The following is a 20286-nucleotide window of genomic DNA, read 5'->3' as shown; positions in this document are numbered from 1 at the left end:
GGAGCCAGGAGCCTTTCCCAGATATGCCTGATCTCAAAACTGCTAGGTGAAAAATGTGCAGTGTGAAAAGCATTCCCTGGGCTTCAAGATATTGACTGGCTTCTTTTCCTTCTTTTTTTTTAAAAATCTTTATTGGGCAGCCTCCCAGCCAGAGTAGGCTCAGAGACTCTCTTGACTGGCTTCCTGCATCACACAAGGAGTCTGTTTGTATGTCCATGTGTTTGTCCAGACTCATTTGCAATAAATAAAAACCCACTACCACCACAACCCAAAAACAAACAAACAAAACAAAAAAACCAGCTGGGCACAGTGGCTCACATCTGTAATCCCAACCCTTTGGGAGGCCAAGGCTGGTGGATCATGAGGTCAGGAGTTCAAGACCAGCCTGGCCAACATCGTGAAACCCCATCTCGACTAAATATACAAAAATTAGCTGGGTGTGGTGGTGAGCACCTGTAATCCCAGCTACTGGGGAGGCTGAGGCAGGAGAATGGCTTGAACCCAGGAGGCGGATATTGCAGTGAGCTGAGATCATGCCACTGCACTCCAGCCTGGGTGACAGAACAAGATTCTGTCTCAAAAAAAAAAAAACAACAAAAAACACTTGAACTAGCTAACTGTTCAAGAACCAGTGGGGATGAGCCCTGCAAGAACTAGAACCAAAGACTCACTGTCAGGCTCTATGTCCTCCTGTCACTGCTTCTGTGTTGCAATGATTTGCTCCTACCAAAGATGGGCTTTATCCAAATCCCAGAGAACGTGGCCACAAGTAGATCCGAACTCACATTCTTAGAGAATCATCTTCCATGACGAAAGCAAAGTTGCCTGCCTGTAATGTCCACTTAGAAAAATCCTTGTGAAGGCTCTGACTGGCCTGCTGGGTAGGACACCGAGCCCTGGGCTAGTCGCTATGACCAGGTGCACTGTTGTGATCAGCCACACCAGAACTAGAGGATCTTTCAAAGGAACAGACAGAAATAGGCATGGTTATCACAAGCAGACAGCAAGGTAGCAGGTGTCCACTGTGCTCTGGCAGGTGGCGATGGAATTAGGGATGCGTTGGTGGCCCCTTTAATCTTGCAGCTACCTTTCAAGATTTCTTCCAACCTAAGCTAACTCAGGATCTGGACAGGGTGTTCGTATCTATGGAAGGGAGGACTTAACCTGAGAGTTCTACTTGACATGGATCTTACCCCAGGATAATTTGTCCACAGGTTAACGTGACAGAGCAAAAAGAGTGCTGAGTTTGGAGGCAGATAGACTTAAGTTCAGTTCTTTTTTTTTTTTTTTTTTTTGAGACGGAGTTTCGCTCTTGTTACCCAGGCTGGAGTGCAATGGCGCGATCTCGGCTCACCGCAACCTCCGCCTCCTGGGTTCAGGCAATTCTCCTGCCTCAGCCTCCTGAGCAGCTGGGATTACAGGCACGTGCCACCATGCCCAGCTAATTTTTTGTAGCTTTAGTAGAGACGGGGTTTCACCGTGTTGACCAGGATGGTCTCGATCTCTTGACCTCGTGATCCACCCGCCTCGGCCTCCCAAAGTGCTGGGATTACAGGTTTGAGCCACCGCGCCCGGCTTTAAGTTCAGTTCTTAACTCTTCCATCACTTGCGGGGTGGCATTGGGTAAGTTGCTTCACCTCTGTAAGTCTTTGATTTTTTCATTGGCACAATAAAGATAACACCTATTTACAAGCTTATTATAAGGACTAAGTGAGATAATCACATAAATCATCAGATACAGTGGCATATACTAGTTGCTCAATAAAATGTACCTTCCACTAATTAATTCAACAAATATTTACTGAGCATGCAATACATTGCAGGCACAGTGTTAGGTGTTAGGGATAATGCATCAAGCAAGAGATATAATGTTCCAATTCTTTTGAAGTTTCTAGCAGTGGAGGTTGGTGGAGAGAAAATAAGCGAGGAAATAAATAAACAAGACAATTACAGGTAATAAGTGCTTTTAAAAAATAATTTTTTTTCAAGCAAGTTCTCACTCTTTGGCATAGGCTGGAGTGCAGTGGCACAATCTCAGCTCACTGCAGCCTCTGCCTCTCAGGCTCAACCAATCTTCCCACCTCAGCCTCCTGAGGAGCTGGGACTACAGGCGTGTGCCACCATGTCCACTAATTTTTGTATGTTTTGTAGAGATGGGGTTTCACCATGTTGCCCAGACTGGTCTCAAACCCTTGGCCTCAAGTGATCCATCTGCTCTGGCCTCCCAAAGTGCTAGAATTATAGGCATGAGCCACCATGCCTGGCCAGAAAAGATGAAACTATTTTTTATTCTTACATTTATTATTAGTGTGAAAAGCCTCCTACGACAATGTTTGAATCTCCCTGTTCAGTCTCTCACCACCCGTTTATCTATGTGTTGGGAACCATTCTCAGAGCTCAACAATTGCTTGGAGCTTGACTTTGAAAAGGCACTGAACTCTTAAAGTGACTCGGAAGAGAGGAAAGAAAAATGGGATGTTGGTAGGAGGAAAATCCCGATGTTATCCCTTAGCTCCCAAATTTCATTTTTTTTTTTCCGGGATGGAGTCTTGCTCTGTCATCCAGGCTAGGGTGCAGTGGCATGATCTCCACTCACTGCAACCTCTGCTTTCCAGGTTTCAAGCAATTCTCCTGCCTCAGCCTCCCAAGTAGCTGGGATTACAGGTGCATGCCACCACATCGGGCTAATTTTTGTATTTTTAGTAGAGATGGGGTTTTACCATGTTGGCCAGGCTGGTCTCAAACACTTGACCTTATGATCTGCCCAACTTGGCCTCCCAAAGTGCTGGGATTATAGGCATGAGCCGCCATGCCCAACCCCAAATTCCATTTTGTAAATCATTACCTGGTGGGATTCAAAATCACCTCAGAAGCCTTTAAAAGATACAGATTCTCAGACTGCATCTTCAAATATTCAAATGCCAGCAGTTCAGGGTATTTCTTTTTTTCTTCTTTCTTTTAAGTTTCCTGGTAATTTATATGGGCAGTCAGACATAAGAAGCATTGCTTGCCAACCAGCCTACGAATTCCATTAGTCAGTCAGGTTGAGAATACAGGGCTGCAGCTGTTATTCTGCTGGTAATGTATACTTCTTTTCTAGTTTCTAGGAGAAGACATGGGTCATGCTTGGCCCCCAAGGAGCTTAGAATCTTGGGGGAGATATAAACAAAGTTGCTATGGGAACACAAAGCAGGAACAATTAGTCTTTGAGAATTAGAGAATATTTCCTTGAGGGAAGAATTCTGGATGAGTTAGAAATTGGTTCCGCTGCATATGACACAGAGTACAAAATTACAGTGGATTAAACTGGATAGAAATGTGTTTTTGCTCTCATATAAAAGTCCTGAGGAAAGTAATCCAGTGCTGGTGTGAAGCCTCCATCTTTTTTTTTGAACCTCCTCAGCCTGAGTCCTATGTGGTCCTAAAGGGTTGCTCAGATTTCAACCATCAATTCCGTATTCCTGACAGTAGGAGGGACAAAAGGACAGAGAAGGGCATCATCTCTCCCTTCCATTGTAATGTTACAGTTCAGAGCTTAGGTACTTGGTTACACCTTGCCTCAAGAGATGAAACAAAGTCTATTCAGAATGGCCATGTACGTAACTTAAAACTCATGTTCTATTGAAAGAAAAGGAAAGCAGCCACTGGGAAACAAGTGGTACACCTCTACACTGAGATATGAAAAATGAGTAGCAATTAGGCAGGGGAGGTCACATAGCAAGGACTGTCCAGGAAGGAGAACTAATGCTTATCATGCCCCCTCAGCAGGAGGGACACCAGGAAACACCCTTCAGTCCACATTTTTGTTCTCATCCTTCATGCTGTGATCTAAAGCCCTCCTGGATAGTAAAGCCCCGTCTCTACTTAAAATACAAAAATTTGCTGAGCATAGTGATGGGGGGCTGTAATCCCAGCTACTTGGGAGGCTGAGGCAGAAGAACCTGGGAGGCAGAGGTTGCAGAGAGCCTCACTCAATTGCATTCCAGCCTGGGCAACAGAGGGAGACTCTGTCTCAAAAATCAATGAATGAATGAATGAATGAATAAAGTCCTCTGGGATGAGTCTGCCGGCTCTAGCTATTCAGTGCTTGGATTTACAATAACCTCAGCACACTTCTGACCTCAAAGCCCTTCATATCACAGGAATGATGACTGCTTTGAGAAAACCCCTCCTTTTCATTTGTCAGTAAGAGAACTCACTCTAAGATCTCATCATTGACATTTACCAGGACAAATTTCTGAAATCTTTTAGAAGAAACTATAATCCCAACCCTTTGATATGATTAGTCATGGCATATCTGCTTGAAGCAATACTACACAAACATGGAAGGTGACCATTTATGAAGGCATAGAGTATGAGAAACAGCTCATGATAAAATATTGAGAAAATGTGAGACTATGCATATGTTGTGATTATAATCATGTGAAAAATGTGTGTGTATATAGACAAATATTAGAAAGAGTATCATAAAATAAAAATGATTATTAGATGGTTAGAGGTTTTTTTTCTCCTTGGAAAATTCCCTTTAGTGTGGTTATGTTGTTTTCATAAATACAATTTGAAAATAAGTTTTGCAAACATTACATGTTGTCAAAAAAAAACTTTCATGGTGTCGACGGTAAATGTACATAAGAATCAGCTGAAAGGCTTACTAAAAATACATATTCACAGGCTCCAGCCCAAGAGATTCTCATTCTGTATGTCTGAGGAATGGCTGCATTTTTAACACGCATCCAGAGTCATTTTGTTGGAAGTGGTGCATTGGCCACATTTGAAAAGCACTGCCATAGATGGTATCTCGGAGACACCTAAAGATAGAGTTGTGACATTATCTGTGCCAAAACAGCTCACACCTATAATCCTAGCACTTTGGGAGGCCAAGGTGGGTGGATTACATGAGGTCAGAAGTTTGATCAAGACCAGCCTGAGCAACATGGCAAAACCCCATCTCTACTAAAAATACAAAAGTTAACCGGGAGTGGTGGTGGGCACCTATAATCCCAGCTATTCGTGAGACTGAGGCAAGAGAATCACTTGAACCTGGATGTGGGGGAGCAGGGGCTGCAGTGAGCTGAGATTGCGCTACTTCACTCCAGCCTGGGTGAAAGAACAAAGCTGTGGCTCAAAAGAAAAAAAAAAAAAGACTCTAGGCCAATATTCCTCTATCATTGTTGGGAAAACAGCAAGAAAGTTTAAAACAAAGACTCCATGTTAAGAAAAATGTACTCTCTCCCTGGTTTGTAAAGTGGAATATCAATAAAAAATGTAGCTTTGATGACTTTTCTTTGAGTCTTCCAAGTAAACTTAAAGCTGTCTGATAAAAGCAACCCAGTTATGAACAGTTACATCTCTCTAGTTCTCTTAGAGTTCCATGCTTCCTGTATCTTATTCCATGCCTTGCTAACAGACCCCACACAAGTTCAGCTGTAATCTGCCTTCAAGGGTAAGGCATGGCAATTTCAAGCCTTAAAACTGGATAACATATTCTGCATAAGCCAGCCTTCTGAATAATTCAATATTCATTTTCTTTATTAGTGATGTAGGATTTTTCTTTTTGGTCACTTTGCAAGCTGGGGACCCCTGGCTGGCAATGCCCCACCCAGGCCTCCCTCAACCACACTGGCATGCCCCAGCTCGCCTGTGTGATTGATAGTTTGTACCCACGTTCGTTGGTTCTCATGATCTTGTACCATGCCCAAGAAGAATGAGAATAGGCAGGACATTGAAGGATGAGGAGGGTAGAGAAGAATTTTATTGAGTGATGACACAGCTTTTAGCAGAGAGGGGACATGGGGCTGGTCCCCCTACCCGAAGATGGGAAAGTTCCTCTTGTGGCTGAGTCTGCCTTTTATGGACTCAAAATAGGGATTATGTGCTGACTTGTTTGTGTGTATGCAAAAAAGTTTAAAGTAAAGATACCATTCAAAGGTGGGCATGATAGTGCAGAAAACCAATTAGGAAAGGGTAGGTATATATAAAATAGGTGAAGAGTAAGGACCAATCAGAGGAAAGTGGGCCAAACGGGAAGACAAGTTCTCAATCCGGTCCAAAGATTTAACTTGTAGCTTGGTTTTCAGGCTTTAAACTGTCTTCGGCTTAGGGTGGGGTTTCACCATGAACCCGCCCCTATGTGCCTAGGCATTTGGCAGCCACCCGACACTCTCATTAAAGTGACCAACTCTTCCCAGTTTGCCCAGGAGTTTCCCGATTTTAGCACTGAAAGTCTCATGTTTGGGAACCCCCTGCTCCTCAGTCCCATGCAAACCAACACCGGGACAGTTGGTCACCTTACCTTCCATACAGTTTAAAAGAAAAGACATTCTCCAGGAGAAGGTGTCAGCCACCACAGTGTCCCAGGGAGCACCGGAAAAAACTTAGCTTTCTAAAGATCTTCTTTTGAAAAAAAAAAAAAAAATACATATATATATATATATATATATATATATATATATATATATATGCAGGTAAGCTGCTGTTCATTATTATTACTATTATTATTTTTGAGACAGAGTCTCACTCTGTCACCAGGTTGGAGTATAGTGGCAGAGCTCAGCTCACTACAACCTCCGACTCCCTGGTTCAAGTGATTCTCCTGCCTCAGCCTCCCAAGTAGCTGGGACTACAGGCACCTGCCACCATGCCCAGCTAATTTTGTATTTTTAGTAGAGACAGGGTTTCACCATGTTGGCCAAGATGGTCTCCATCTCCTGACCTCATGATCCGCCTGCCTCGGCCTCCCAAAGTGCTGGGATTATAGGCATGAGCCACTGCGCCCAGCCTGCTATTCATTATTTTAAGAAATAGGACATTTCAGCTCAGCACAGTGGCTCACACCTGTAATCCCAGCACTTTGGGAGGCCAAGGCGGGCAGATCACCTGAAGTCAGGAGTTTGAGACCAGCCTGACCAACACAGTGAAAACCTGTCTGTACTAAAAATATAAAAAATAATCCGGGCATGGTGGCACTCACTTGTAATCCCAGCTACATGGGAGGCTGAGGCAGGAGAATCACTTGAACCTGGGAGGTGGAGGCTGTAGTAGGCTGAGATCACGCTATGGCACTCCAGCCTGGGCAACAAGAACAAAACTCCGCCTCAAAAACTAAAAACTAAAAATAAAATAAATAGGACATTTCCCTCAAGTGGTTTCAGAGAAGGAGCCAGAGATGTAAAGGTGTTGCAAGCGGCCCTTTCCTATTCCCCACCTTTTCTTACAAATGTTCATTACTTTGAGAAAATTTTACTAACATTTGTGCATACTAAACTCATCATCACAAAGGAGAGATGTAAAGTTGGATCAGGTGGTCTGAAAGCAGAATTCAGAGATAAAGGGTAAATCTGTCAAAAGGATGTGAAATTTTTCATCAAATAGAATAAAAGCTAACTCCTATGCTTGTTTTTAGATAAGTAGTTTTATTGTGATGCCTCTGAAATTTCTCTTAAATCCTAAAAAGTTATTAAGATGACCTAGAAATCTAAAAAAAATGGTGTGCCCAGCAGAATCTGTTCCAAAATGTAGGACAAAAAATCTTCAGAATTATTCTGCCCACATCAAAATTATACTACTTTAAAATATTGCAAGCAGTTCATAGAATCTCCAGACATTCATTTCAACATCAGTTCCAAACTACAATTTTCAAAAGCAGCTCATATTTTTGGCTCAGGAGTAATCCTACCGACAGCTGGTTGACAAAGTGAAAAATATACTTGTGTATCTATTTAGCACATTTGCCTACTTGAATTCTTGGGTGCAATATCAACTTTCCTCAAAAAGCCAGTTTAAATAGAAAAAGAGGGACTCCCCCCTAACTCATTTTACGAGGCCAGCATCATCCTGATACCAAAACCTGGCAGAGACACAACAAAAAAAGAACATTTCAGGCTAATATCTGTGATGAACATCGATGTGAAAATCCTCGATAAAATACTGGTAAACCAAATCCAGCAGCACATTAAAAAGCTTATCCACCCCCATCAAGTCATCTTCATCCCTGGTCTGCAAGGCTGGTTTAACATATGCAAATCAATAAATGTAATCCATCACATAAACAGAACCAATGACAAAAACCACATGATTATCTCAATAGATGCAGAAAAGGCCTTCAATAAAATTCAACACTGCTTCATGCTAAAAACTCTCAATAAACTAGGTATTGATGGAACATATCTCAAAATAATAAAAGCTATTTATGAGAAACACACAGCCAATATCATACTGAACGGGCAAAAGCTGGAAGCATTCCCATTGAAAACCAGCACAAGACAAGGATGCCCTCTCTCACCACTCCTATTCAACACAGTATTAGAAGTTCTGGCCAGGGCAATTGGGCAAGAGAAAGAAACAAAGGGTATTCAGATAGGAAGAGAGGAAGTCAAATTGTCCCTGTTTGTAGATGACATGATTGCATATTTAGAAAACCCCATCATTTCAGCCCATAATCTCCTTAAGCTGATCAGGAGCTTCAGCAAAGTCTCAGGATACAAAATCAACGTGCAGAAATCACAGGCATTCCTATACACCAGTAATAGACAAACGAAGAGCCAAATCATGAGTGAACTCCCATTCACAATTGCTACAAAAAGAATAAAATATCTAGGAATACAACTCACAAGATAGGTGAAGGACCTCTTCAAGGAGAACTACAAACCACTGCTCAAGGAAATAAGAGAGGACACAAACAAATGGAAAAACATTCCACGCATACGGATAGGAAGACTGAATATTGCGAAAATGGCCATACTGCGTAAAGTAATTTATAGATTCAATGCTATCCCCATCAATCTACCATTGACTTTCTTCACAGAATTAGAAAAAACTCCTTTAATTTTCATACGGAACCAAGAAAAAGCCTGTGTAGCCAAGACAATCCTTTGCAAAAAGAACAAAGCTGGAGGCGTCACGCTACCTGACTTCACTATACTACAAGGCTACAGTAACCAAAACAGCATGCTACTGGTACCAAAACAGATATATAGACCAATGGAACAGAATAAAGGCCTCAGAAATAACAGCACACATCCACAACCATCTGATCTTTGACAAACCTGACAAAAACACGCAATGGGGAAAGGATTCCCTGTTTAATAAATGGTGTTGGAAAAACTGGCTAGCCATAAGCAGAAAACTGAAACTGGACCCCTTCCTGACACCTTATACAAAAATTAACTCGAAATGGATTAAAGACTTAAACGTAAGAGCTAACACCATAAAAACCCTAGAAGAAAAGCTAGGCAATACCATTCAGGACATAGGCCTAGGCAAGGACTTCATGACTAAAACACCAAAAGCAATGGCAACAAAAGCCAAAATTGACAAATGGGATCTAATTAAACTAAAGAGCTTCTGCACAGCCAAAGAAACTATCATCAGAGTGAACAGGCAACCTACAGAATGAGAGAAAAATTTTGCAATCTATCCATCTGACAAAGGGCTAATATCCAGAAGCTACAAAGAATTTAAACAAATTTACAAGAAAAAAAAAAAAACAACAACCCCATTGAAAAGTGTTGAAGGCTATGAACAGACACGTCTCAAAAGAAGACATTTATGCAGCCAACAAACATATGAAAAAATGCTCATCATCACTGGTCATTAGAGAAATGCAAATCAAAACCACAATGAGATAGTATCTCACACCAGTTAAAATGGCGATCATTAAAAAGTCAGAACAACAAATGCTGGAGAGGATGTGGAGAAATAGGAATGCTTTTAAACTGTTAGTGGGAGTGTAAATTAGTTCAACCATTGTGGAAGACAGTGTGGCAATTCCTTAAGGACCTAGAACCAGAAATACCACTTGACCCAGCAATCCCATTACTGGATATTTACCAAAAGGATTATAAATCATTCTACTATAAAGACACATGCACACATATATTCACTGCAGCACTGTACACAATAGCAAAGACTTGGAACCAACCCAAATGTCCATCAATGATAGACTGGATAAAGAAACTGTGGCATATATACATATGCAGCCATAAGAAAGGATGAGTTCATGTCCTTTGCAGGGATATGGATGAAGCTAGAAACCATCATTCTCAGCAAACTAACACAGGAACAGAAAACCAAACACCACATGTTCTCACTCATAAGTGGGAGTTAAACAATGAGAACACATGGACACAGGGAGGGGAACATCACACACCAGGGCCTGTGGGAGGTGGGGGACTAGGGAAAGGATAGCAGTAGGAGAAATACCTAATGTAGATAATGGGTTCATGGGTGTAGCAAACCACCATGGCACATGTATACCTATGTAACAAACCTGAACACAAGTAAAATTTTAAAAAAAACAAAAAACGCCAGTTTAATATCCAGTAAATAAACAACAATAAGTTTCAGTTTTTCAATCTTTTAAGATAATTAAGATACAATGAAGAAAAGTTTATGCAACCAGTGCTTTCAGTAAGGAATTTGAACTGCCCAATGCAGAAAATCATAAGCGAAGTCAACAGTTTTTAAACCAAAGTCACCAGCTATTATCATTTTCTGAAGTGTGCTCTGTGAGATGTTAGTAAGCGATATGTTAACGCAAAAAGTTGGGGAGAGTTCACGATAAATAAGATTGGGAAAACTCCGAAATAGAGTTTAACAAGTTTCTTTATTGCAAGACTTTTGAGACAGACCAATGACAACGGACACTGACACTCTTCAAGATGGGGTGTGACATGTTTTATTCAAACTTATTTGACCAAATTTTGTCAGAATATCTAAAGGGCTTGGATTCTCATGGACAAATATAGAGAAATACTGCTCTTCTCTTCCTAAACTTGGTAACTCGGCTCCTTGAAAGTTCAAACTCTATTTTCAGTCAATTTGCAGGGAAACTAATTTTTATTTGCAAATAGTGAGAGCAGCTTTGTCCAACAAATGGAACAGTTTGAGTGACATTCTAAACATATTGAGATTTCAACACACTTTGAGACTATTCTTATAACAAATATCATTATCGAACAAACAAGGCAATGAGACCTATTAGAAAGTACTTGTGGCTTTGAATTAGGAGAATTTCACTTTGATGACTTAGAAAGGCAATGAATTACTGCCAGTGGGGCAGGGCTTTGTTTGGTCTGTAGATCTCCAGTCAGTGGTTTGAAGAGCTATAAATGATCAGATATGGGGATTTGTAGTTGGGCACATTCATCTGCAACTGGGTACTTTCTAAATGAAATATTCATCTTTCCCAGCCCAAATTGTTCCTTGGACCTATAAACCATCTAAACTCCTGGCTTCTGATCCCAGCACTGAGGAATAGGAGGAAGAGTAAAAGTAAAAGAATTGCCCAGCATTAGTCACTAAAATAAAAGCTTAAGGAAAGAATCGGAGAGGGGCAGGGCTACCCTGCAGACAGGCCGTTAGGATATACTGACCTATGCTCTATCTCATTCTCTACTTTACACAGTGATTTCATCAACCAATTTGTCTATAAGAACAAGGTCTTTGGTAAAAACTGAGTTAGTCACAAAGGTGCTATTAAATGAGATGAGGTAAAACGGGTCAAATTGTTGCATACATTTTTCCTTAACGGTATAGACATCAAATGTGTAGACAACCAAATGTTACTTTAGTTCAGATGTAAGGTGACATAATGTTTGCTTTCTATCACCAAGAAATTCAAGTTTTGCTCTTTAACGACATCAAAACAGCATCGTGCACAGTAATAAAGAATATAAAAACATGAAAACAAAATTTTTATTGGGAAAGGAAATGTTATGTACATTAAGTATAAGGCCGATAAAATGTATGACATTAGCAAACTTTAAGAAACAAATACAGGTTTAGTAAAGGAAGAAGGTGGAAGCTTACAACAGATTTTCATACACAATTTCCACACGGTTTTAAGTAACAAGATCTCAATTTGCGTAAATTATACAGATCGAGGGAAAAGTGTATTGGTTGGTGACTATTTCCCATCATCAATTCACTTTGTACCTTACAGATATTTTACCATGATCCCAACTTTGGTAGTCCTAACACTGTTCTAAAAAGGTCTTCTGAATCCATAAGTGGGTACTTACTAAGAGGTTATGTCACAAGTAGGGGTTTTTTTTGTTCATTTTGAATTAAATAAATTCCACATGCTCTTAAATAAACTTCATGGTTTTCAAGACAGCTGCTTGAGCCAAATCTGGAAGAGTTCTTCTGTTCTGGGACATGCTTAAGTCATGTGTACATATGTGTAAAGAGTTTGGAAATGGCATCAGAATGTGTGTGCATCTTTGTTGATACACAGTTTAAGTCTCATGTGAGCTAACAGAATCTATGCAATTCTGGAGGCTATTGGTAAAAATGGGTATCTGTATGTGGTGTAGAAAACAATCTTCTATAAACAATACTCTGTTTGCTTATTTCTATCCCCCAAACAGAAAACATCTAACAAGAACAATTTTATCTATGTTTATTTAATTACAACAAAAATAGAACAATATATGCCAAATGGAAAAGGATATTAAAAAACGATGATAAAATATTTAGAAACAGAAATGACTAAATTTAGCTGAAGGAATTATCCAGGTGCCATTAAACACATTTGGAACTTGTAATTGGTTATTAGTGTAAATTAAATTTAGCAACTGAGTCCCAGTTCACTACTAAGAGTTGTCAAAATATTTTCTTTTTTTCTTTTTTTTTTTTTTTTTTTATAAAGACAGGGTTTCACCATGTTGGTCAGGCTGGTCTTGAACTCCCGACCTCAGGTGATCCACCCGCCTTGGCCTCCAAAGTGCTTGGATTACAGGCGTGAGCCACCATGCCCGGCCTGTCAAAATATTTTCAAAATGTCACATCAAAAATTGGCAACAACCATAAGTATTACATAAACACCAAACAAAAAAATCATTTAAGACAAATAAATGTATCTTGAGATAAAATAAAAATCACACTATGCTAGATATATACCCCCTTTTCCCTCACATACAATTGTGAGGCTTTAGAATTTTGCATGTTCCAGGATAAAGTAATGATAATATATATTGATGCAAATTTCAGCCATTAAAAATAAATTACTTAATATCTTAAATATTCCTACAATGAAACATCCAGACTCTAGTTTCACTAATCAAAATTTTATGAAGACATAAATTGCATTTGGTTTTAACTCCTCAAATCATGACTGAAAACTTTCAGCAAAGCATTCTAGGCTTTTCTCTCTCATACCAACTGACCCAGAATATATTTTAAGAAATGTTTATTTTCTGTGTATATTTGTTTTAAAATTATAAATTCCTGAGTACTTTTTCTTCTTCCTCCTCATCACTGTCAGTGACATTGACTTGCTGGATGCTAGAAGGAGTTGATGTTGGGGCTGTGAAGACATTCTCCAAGGTTCCAATGTCCAGCTGAGGCACAGGGTTTAAGTATTCTTCCCCACTGTGGCTATGACTGTTATAGTAAGAGGTTCCATCTATGTTCTCACAACTCCGAGAATTTTCGCTGTGTGTGCGTTCATCTTGGTAGTCTCTAAAAGGATACTCTCTATTTAAAGCTGAAAATATAGCCTCATGTTTTTGGTACGTGTCTTCATAATAACCAAGGCATTCTGGCATAGAACTTGGAAAATTTCCATAGCCAAAGGGAGGCCGACTATAAGGGCACGTGCTGCAGCATAAAGACACAAACAAGGAATTAGATCATACCTTGCCCATGTATTGCCTTGCATATAAACTAAGGGAGCAAGTTAATGCATCCTCTTTGGGGCTTGGAAAGTTCCTTTCTGTAATCACTTCATGTGTTCCTTTGCTCTTTTCCCACTGCCCAGTCCCCACCCAGAAGAAATAGGAAAGGGAGCTTGTAACTGGAATACTCACCAGCACTATTATCTATCCTTAGCCTCCAGCTTCTTACCTTTTGACAATCTTGATAACGAAATTGCTTATTCTGTCCTTTCCCTCAAGATGCCTAAAACCATGTAAGGTTTTGGAATGCAGATGTGTGTTGAGCTTTGGAATGCTGATGTGTATTGAGCTATGTAAACAATGCAACAGTTGTTTTTACTGATATCTGTGAATGCTCTATTTTCTTGTTTCTCTGCATATCTTGTAACTTTTTTGTTGAAAACTGGATGTTTTGAATATTATAATGTGATGTCACTAGAAATCAAATTCTTTCCCTTTTCCAAGGTTTGTTGTTGTTGCTTGTTTTGGGTTGTAGTTGCTTATTCGGTTTTCTAGAGTATTTTTGTAAAGGGTGTATTCTTTGTTATGAATGGTCATTGAAATCTCTGTTCAATTGGCTTTGTGGCCAGATAGAAATTTGATAGATATTTCCTTAAAAACCTAGAAACAATTGGCAGCAACCCTTACTGTTCTCCAACTGCCACAGGTGATCCCAAGGCAAGCAGGGTCTGGAGTGGACCTCCAGCAGTCCTACAGCAGAGTGGACTGACTGTTAAAAGGAAAACTAAAAAACAGAAAGAAATAACTTCCAACATCAACAAAAAGGATGTCCACTCAGAGACCCCACCTGAAAGTCACCTACTACAAAGATGACAGGTAGATAAATCCACAAAGATGGGAAGAAACCAGCGCAAAAAGGATGAAAACACCAAAAACCAGAATGCTTCTCCTCCTCTAAGGGATCACAACTCCTCACCAGCAAGGGAACAAGGCTGGATGGAGAATGCGTCTGATGAATTGACAGAAACAGGCTTCAGAAGGTGGGTAATAACGAACTTCTCTGAGCTAAAAGAACATGTTCTAACCCAATGCAAAGAAACTAAGAAACTTGAAAAAAGGTTAGTCAAAATGCTAACGAGAATAAACAGCTTAGAGAAAAATATAAATGACTTGATGGAGCTGAGAAACAACACGAGAACTTCACAAAGCATACACAAGTTTCAATAGCCGAATTGACCAAGCAGAAGAAATGATATCAGAGATTGAAGATCAACTCAATGAAATAAAACGAGAAGGCAAGATTAGAGAAAAAAAGAGTGAAAAGAAATGAACAAAGCCTGCAAGAAATATGGGATTATGTGAAAAGACCAAATCTACGTTTGATAGGTGTACCTGAATGTGACAGAGAGAATGAATCCAAGCTGGAAAACACTCTTCAGGATATTATCCAAGAGAACTTCCTCAACCTAGCAAGGCAGGTCAACATTCAAGTTCAGGAAATACAGAGAACACCACAAAGATATTCCTTAAGAAGGGCAACCCCAAGGCACATAATCGTCAGATTCATCAGGGTTGAAATGAAGGAAAAAATGCTAAGGGCAGCCAGACAGAAAGGTCAGGTTACCCACAAGGGGAAGCCCATCAGACTCACAGTGGATCTCTCAGCAGAAACCTGACAAGCCAGAAGAGACTGTGGACCAATATTCAACATCCTTAAAGAAAAGAACTTTCAACCTAGAATTTCATTTTTTTTTTTTTTTTTTTTTTTTTGAGACAGAGTTTCACTCATGTTACCCAGGCTGGAGTGCAATGGCGCGATCTCGGCTCACCGCAACCTCCGCCTCCTGGGTTCAGGCAATTCTCCTGCCTCAGCCTCCTGAGTAGCTGGGATTATAGGCACGCACCACCATGCCCAGCTAATTTTTTTGTATTTTTAGTAGAGACGGGGTTTCACCATGTTGACCAGGATGGTCTCGATCTCTTGACCTCGTGATCCACCCGCCTCGGCCTCCCAAAGTGCTGGGATTACAGGCTTGAGCCACCGTGCCCGGCCTCAACCTAGAATTTCATATCCAGCCAAACTAAGCTTCATAAGCAAAGAAGAAATAAAATCCTTTATGAACAAGCAATTGCTGAAGAGATTTCATCACTACCAGGCCTGCCTTACAAGAGATCCTGAAAGAAGCACTAAACATAGAAAGGAACAACCAGTACCAGCCACTCCAAAAAAGAACCAAATGGTAAAGACCATCAACACAATGAAGAAACTGTGTCAATTAATGGGCAAAACAACCAGCTAGCATCAAAATGGCAGGATCAAATTCACACATAACACTGTTAACCTTAAATGTAAATGGGCTAAATGCCCCAATCAAAAGACACAGACTGGCAAATCAGATAAAAAGTCAAAATCCATCAGTGTGCTGTATTCAGGAAACCCATCGCATGTGCAAGGACACACACAGGCTCAAAATAAAGGGATGGAGGAAGATTTACCAAGCAAATGGAGAGAAAAAAAAGCAGAAGATCAAATCCTAGTCTCTGATAAAACAGACTTTAAACCAACAAAGATCACAAGAGACAAAGAAGGGTGTTACATAATGGTAAAAGGATCAATGCAACGAAGAGCTAATGATCCTAAATATATACGCACCCAATACAGGAGCACCCAGATACATAAAGCAAGTTCCTAATGACCTACAAAGAGACTTAGACTCCCACACAATAATAGTGTGAGACATTAACACTCCACTGTCAATATTAGACAGATCAATGAGACAGAAAATTAACAAGGATATCCAGGACTTGAACTCAGGTCTGGACCAAGCAAACCTATTAGATATCTACAGAACTCTCCACCAAAATCCACAGAATATACATTCTTCTCAGCACCGCATGGTACCTACTCTAAAACTGACCACATCATTGGAAGTAAATCACTCCTCAGCAAATGCAAAAGAACAGAAATCATAAGTCTCTCAGACCACAGTGCAATCAAATTAGAACTCAGGATTAAGAAACTAATGCAGAAATGCACAACTTCATGGAAACTGAACAACTGACTCTTGAATGTTGACTGGATAAACAATGAAATGAAGGCAGAAATAAAGATGTTCTTCGAAACCAACGAGAACAAATATACAACATATCAGAATCTCTGGGACACATTTAAAGCAGTGTCTAGAGGGAAATTTATAGCAATAAATGCACACATGAGAAGCAAGGAAAGATCTAAAATCGACACCCTATGATCAATACTGAAAGAGCTAGAGGAGCAAGATCAAAAAAACTCAAAAGCTAGCAGAAGACAAGAAATAACTAAGTTAAGAGCAGAACTGAAGAAAATAGAGACACAAAAAAACCCTACCAAAAATCAATAAATCCAGGAGCTGGTTTTTTGAAAAGATCAACAAAATAAACCGCTAGCCAGATTAATAAAAAAGAAAACAGAGAAGAATCAAATAGATGCAATAAAAAACAATAAAGGGGATATCACCACCAATTCCACAGAAATACAAAGTACCATCACAGATTACTACAAACAACTCTATGCACACAAACCAGTAAACCTGGAAGAAATGGATAAAATTCCTGGACACTGGCACCCTTCCAAGACTGAAACAGGAAGAAGTCAAAACCCTGAATAGACCAATAACAAGGGCTGAAGTTGGGGCAGCAATTAATAGCCTAACAACCAAAAAAAGCCCAGGTCCAGATGGGTTCACAGCCGAATTCGACCAGACATACAAAGAGAAGTTGGTACCACACCTTCTGAAACTATTCCAAACAATCCAAAAAGAGAGAATCCTTCCCAAATCATTTTATGAGACCAACATCATCCTAATACCAAAACCCAGCAGAGACTCAACACAAACAGAAAACTTCAGGCCAATATCCATGATGAACATAGATGCAAAAATCTTCAATAAAATACTGGCAAACTATTGCAACAGCACATCAAACAGTTTATCCATTACAATCAAGTAGGCTTCATCCCAGGGATGCAAGGCTGGTTCAACATATGCAAGTCTATAAGCGTAATCCACCACATAAACAGAACCAAAGACAAAAACCACAATTATCTCAATAGATGCAGAGAAGGCCTTTGACAAAATTCAACAGCGCTTTATGTTAAAAACTCTCAAGAAACTAGGTATCAATAGAACGTATCTCAAAATAATAAAAGCTATTTACAACAAACCTACAGCCAATGCCATACTAAACGGGCAAAAACTGGAAGCATTCCCTTTGAAATCTGGCACTAGACAAGGATGCCCTCTCTCACCACTCCTATTCAATATAGTATTGGAAGTTCTAGCCAGAGCAATCAGGCAAGAAAAAAAAAATAAAGGGTATTCAATTAGGAAAGGAGGAAGTGAAATTATCTCTATTTGCAGATGACATGATTATATATTTAGAAGACCCCATCATCTCAGCCCAAAATCTCCTTAAACTGATAAGAAACTTCAGCAAAGTCTCAGGATACAAAATCAACGCGGAGAAATTACAAGCATTCCTATACACCAATAACAGACTAAAAGAGAGCCAAATCAAGAGCGAACTCCCATTCATAATTGCTACAAAGAGAATAAAATACCTAGGAATACAACTGACAAAGGATGTAAAGAACCTCTTCAAGGAGATCTATGAACCACTGCTCAAGGAAATAAGAGAGGACACAAACAGATGGAAAAACATTCCATGCTCAAAGTTAGAAAGAATCAATATTGTCAAAATGGCCATATTGCCCAAATTAATTTATAGATTCAACGCTATCCCTATCAAACTACTTATGACCCTCTTCACAGAACTGGAAAAAAACCACCTTAAACTTCATATAAAACTAAAAAAGAGCCCGCATAGCCAAGACAATCCTAAGCAAAAAGAACAAAGCTGGAGGCATCATGCTACCTGACTTCAAACTATACTACAAGGCTATAGTAATCAAAACAGCATGGTACTGGTACCAAAACAGAGATATAGACCAATGCAACAGAACAGAGGCCTCGGAGGCAATGACACATCTATAACCAGGCCAGGCATGGCGGCTCATGCCTGTAATCCAAGCACTTTGGAGGCCAAGGTGGGCGGATCACCTGAGGTCGGGAGTTCAAGACACATCTATAACCATCTGATCTTTGACAAACCTGACAAAAACAAGCAATGGGGAAAGGATTCTCTATTGAATAAATGGCGTTTGGATAACTGGCTAGCCAAGTGCAGAAAACAGAAACTAGACTCCTTCCTGACACCTTACACTAAAATTAACTCCAGATGGATTAAAGGGCCAACACCACAAAAACTCTAGAAGAAAACCTAGGCAAAACCATTTGAGACACAGGCACCAGCAAGGACTTCATGACTAAAACACCAAAATCATTGGCAACAAAAGTTAAAATAGACAAATGGAATCTAATTAAACTCCAGAGCTTCTGTACAGCAAAAGAAACAATCATTAGAGTGAAAGAGCAACCAACAGAATGGGAAAAAAAAATTTGCCATCTACCCATCTGACAAAGAGCTAATATCCAGAATCTACAAAGAACTTAAATTTATAAGAAACAAACAAACAAGCCTACTCAAAAGTGGGCAAAGGACATGAACAGACACTTTTCAAAAGAAGACATATATGAGGCCAACAAACATATGAAAAAATGCTCATCATCACTAGAGAAATATAAATTAGAGAAATACAAATCAAAACCACACTGAGTTACAAATCAAATACAAATACAAATACAAATCAAATCTCACACCAGTTAGCATGGCAGTCATTAAAAAAATCTGGAGACAGCAGATACTGGAGAGGATGTGGAGAAATAGGAACACTTTTACACTGTTGGTGGTAATGTAAATTAGGTTCAACCATTGTGGAAGACAGTGTGGCGATTCCTCAAGGATCTAGAAATAGAAATTCCATTTGACCCAGCAATCCCATTACTGGGTATATATCTAAAGGATTATAAATTGTTCTTTTTTAAAGACACATGCACACAGATGTTCACTGTGGTACTCCTTACAACAGCAAAGACCTGGAACCAACCCAAATGCCCATCGATGATAGACTGGACAGGGAAAATGTGGCACATATACACCATGGAATACTATGCAGCCATTAAAAACGATGAGTTTGTGTCCTTTGTAGGGACATGGATGAATCTGTAAACCATCATTCTCAGCAAACTGACACAAGAACAGAAAATCAAACACTGCATGTTCTCACTCACAGGCAGGTGTTAAACAATGAGAACACATGGACACAGGGAGGGGAGCATCATATGCTGGGGTCTGTTGAGGGAGACTAGTGGAGGAACAGTGGGGAGTAGGAAGGTTGGGGAGGGATAACATGGGGGAAAATGCAAGATATGGGTAATGGGGGGATGGAGGCATCAAATCGCATTACCATGTATGTACCTATGCAACAATCCTGCATGATCTGCACATGTATGTCAGAACCTAAAGTATAATAATAATAATTTTTTAAAAACCTAGAAACAAAACAAAAAATATTCTCCTGGTCTTTGCAGACTGGCTTTGAGTTGAGGCACTCCTTAAATACTCAGCTAGGCTGTTTTCAATTCTGCCTTAGTCTTTACTTCCTGCTTACACAGAGCCTATAGATCAGTAAGAGTTCAAAGCTCAGGTGTTTTTGTATGTTTTCTGAACATGG

General features: G+C 39.9%; 1 protein-coding gene across 2 annotated transcripts in view; it reads right to left on the bottom strand.

The window, feature by feature from the left end:
• Positions 1–12739: 12739 nt before the first annotated feature.
• SOX30 (SRY-box transcription factor 30) overlaps positions 12740–20286 on the bottom strand; it is a 28842-nt gene continuing 21295 nt past the window's right edge. Inside the window, exon 5 of one of the 2 annotated variants that reach the window (XM_032259547.1) lies at positions 12740–13599. In XM_032259547.1, coding sequence (XP_032115438.1) covers positions 13218–13599 — 382 coding nt within the window. In that variant the 3' untranslated portion in view covers positions 12740–13217. The remainder of the gene's footprint in view (positions 13600–20286) is intronic. The other variant, XM_032259548.1, reaches the window with a different exon arrangement.

This window comes from Sapajus apella, unplaced genomic scaffold (genome assembly GCF_009761245.1).
Source record: "Sapajus apella isolate SASKATOON/1434 unplaced genomic scaffold, GSC_monkey_1.0 scaffold110, whole genome shotgun sequence".
In the NCBI taxonomy this organism is placed as follows: Eukaryota; Metazoa; Chordata; class Mammalia; order Primates; family Cebidae; genus Sapajus; species Sapajus apella.
Note: the sequence above shows the minus strand (reverse complement) of the source record. Positions and strands in the feature narration are given on the sequence as shown.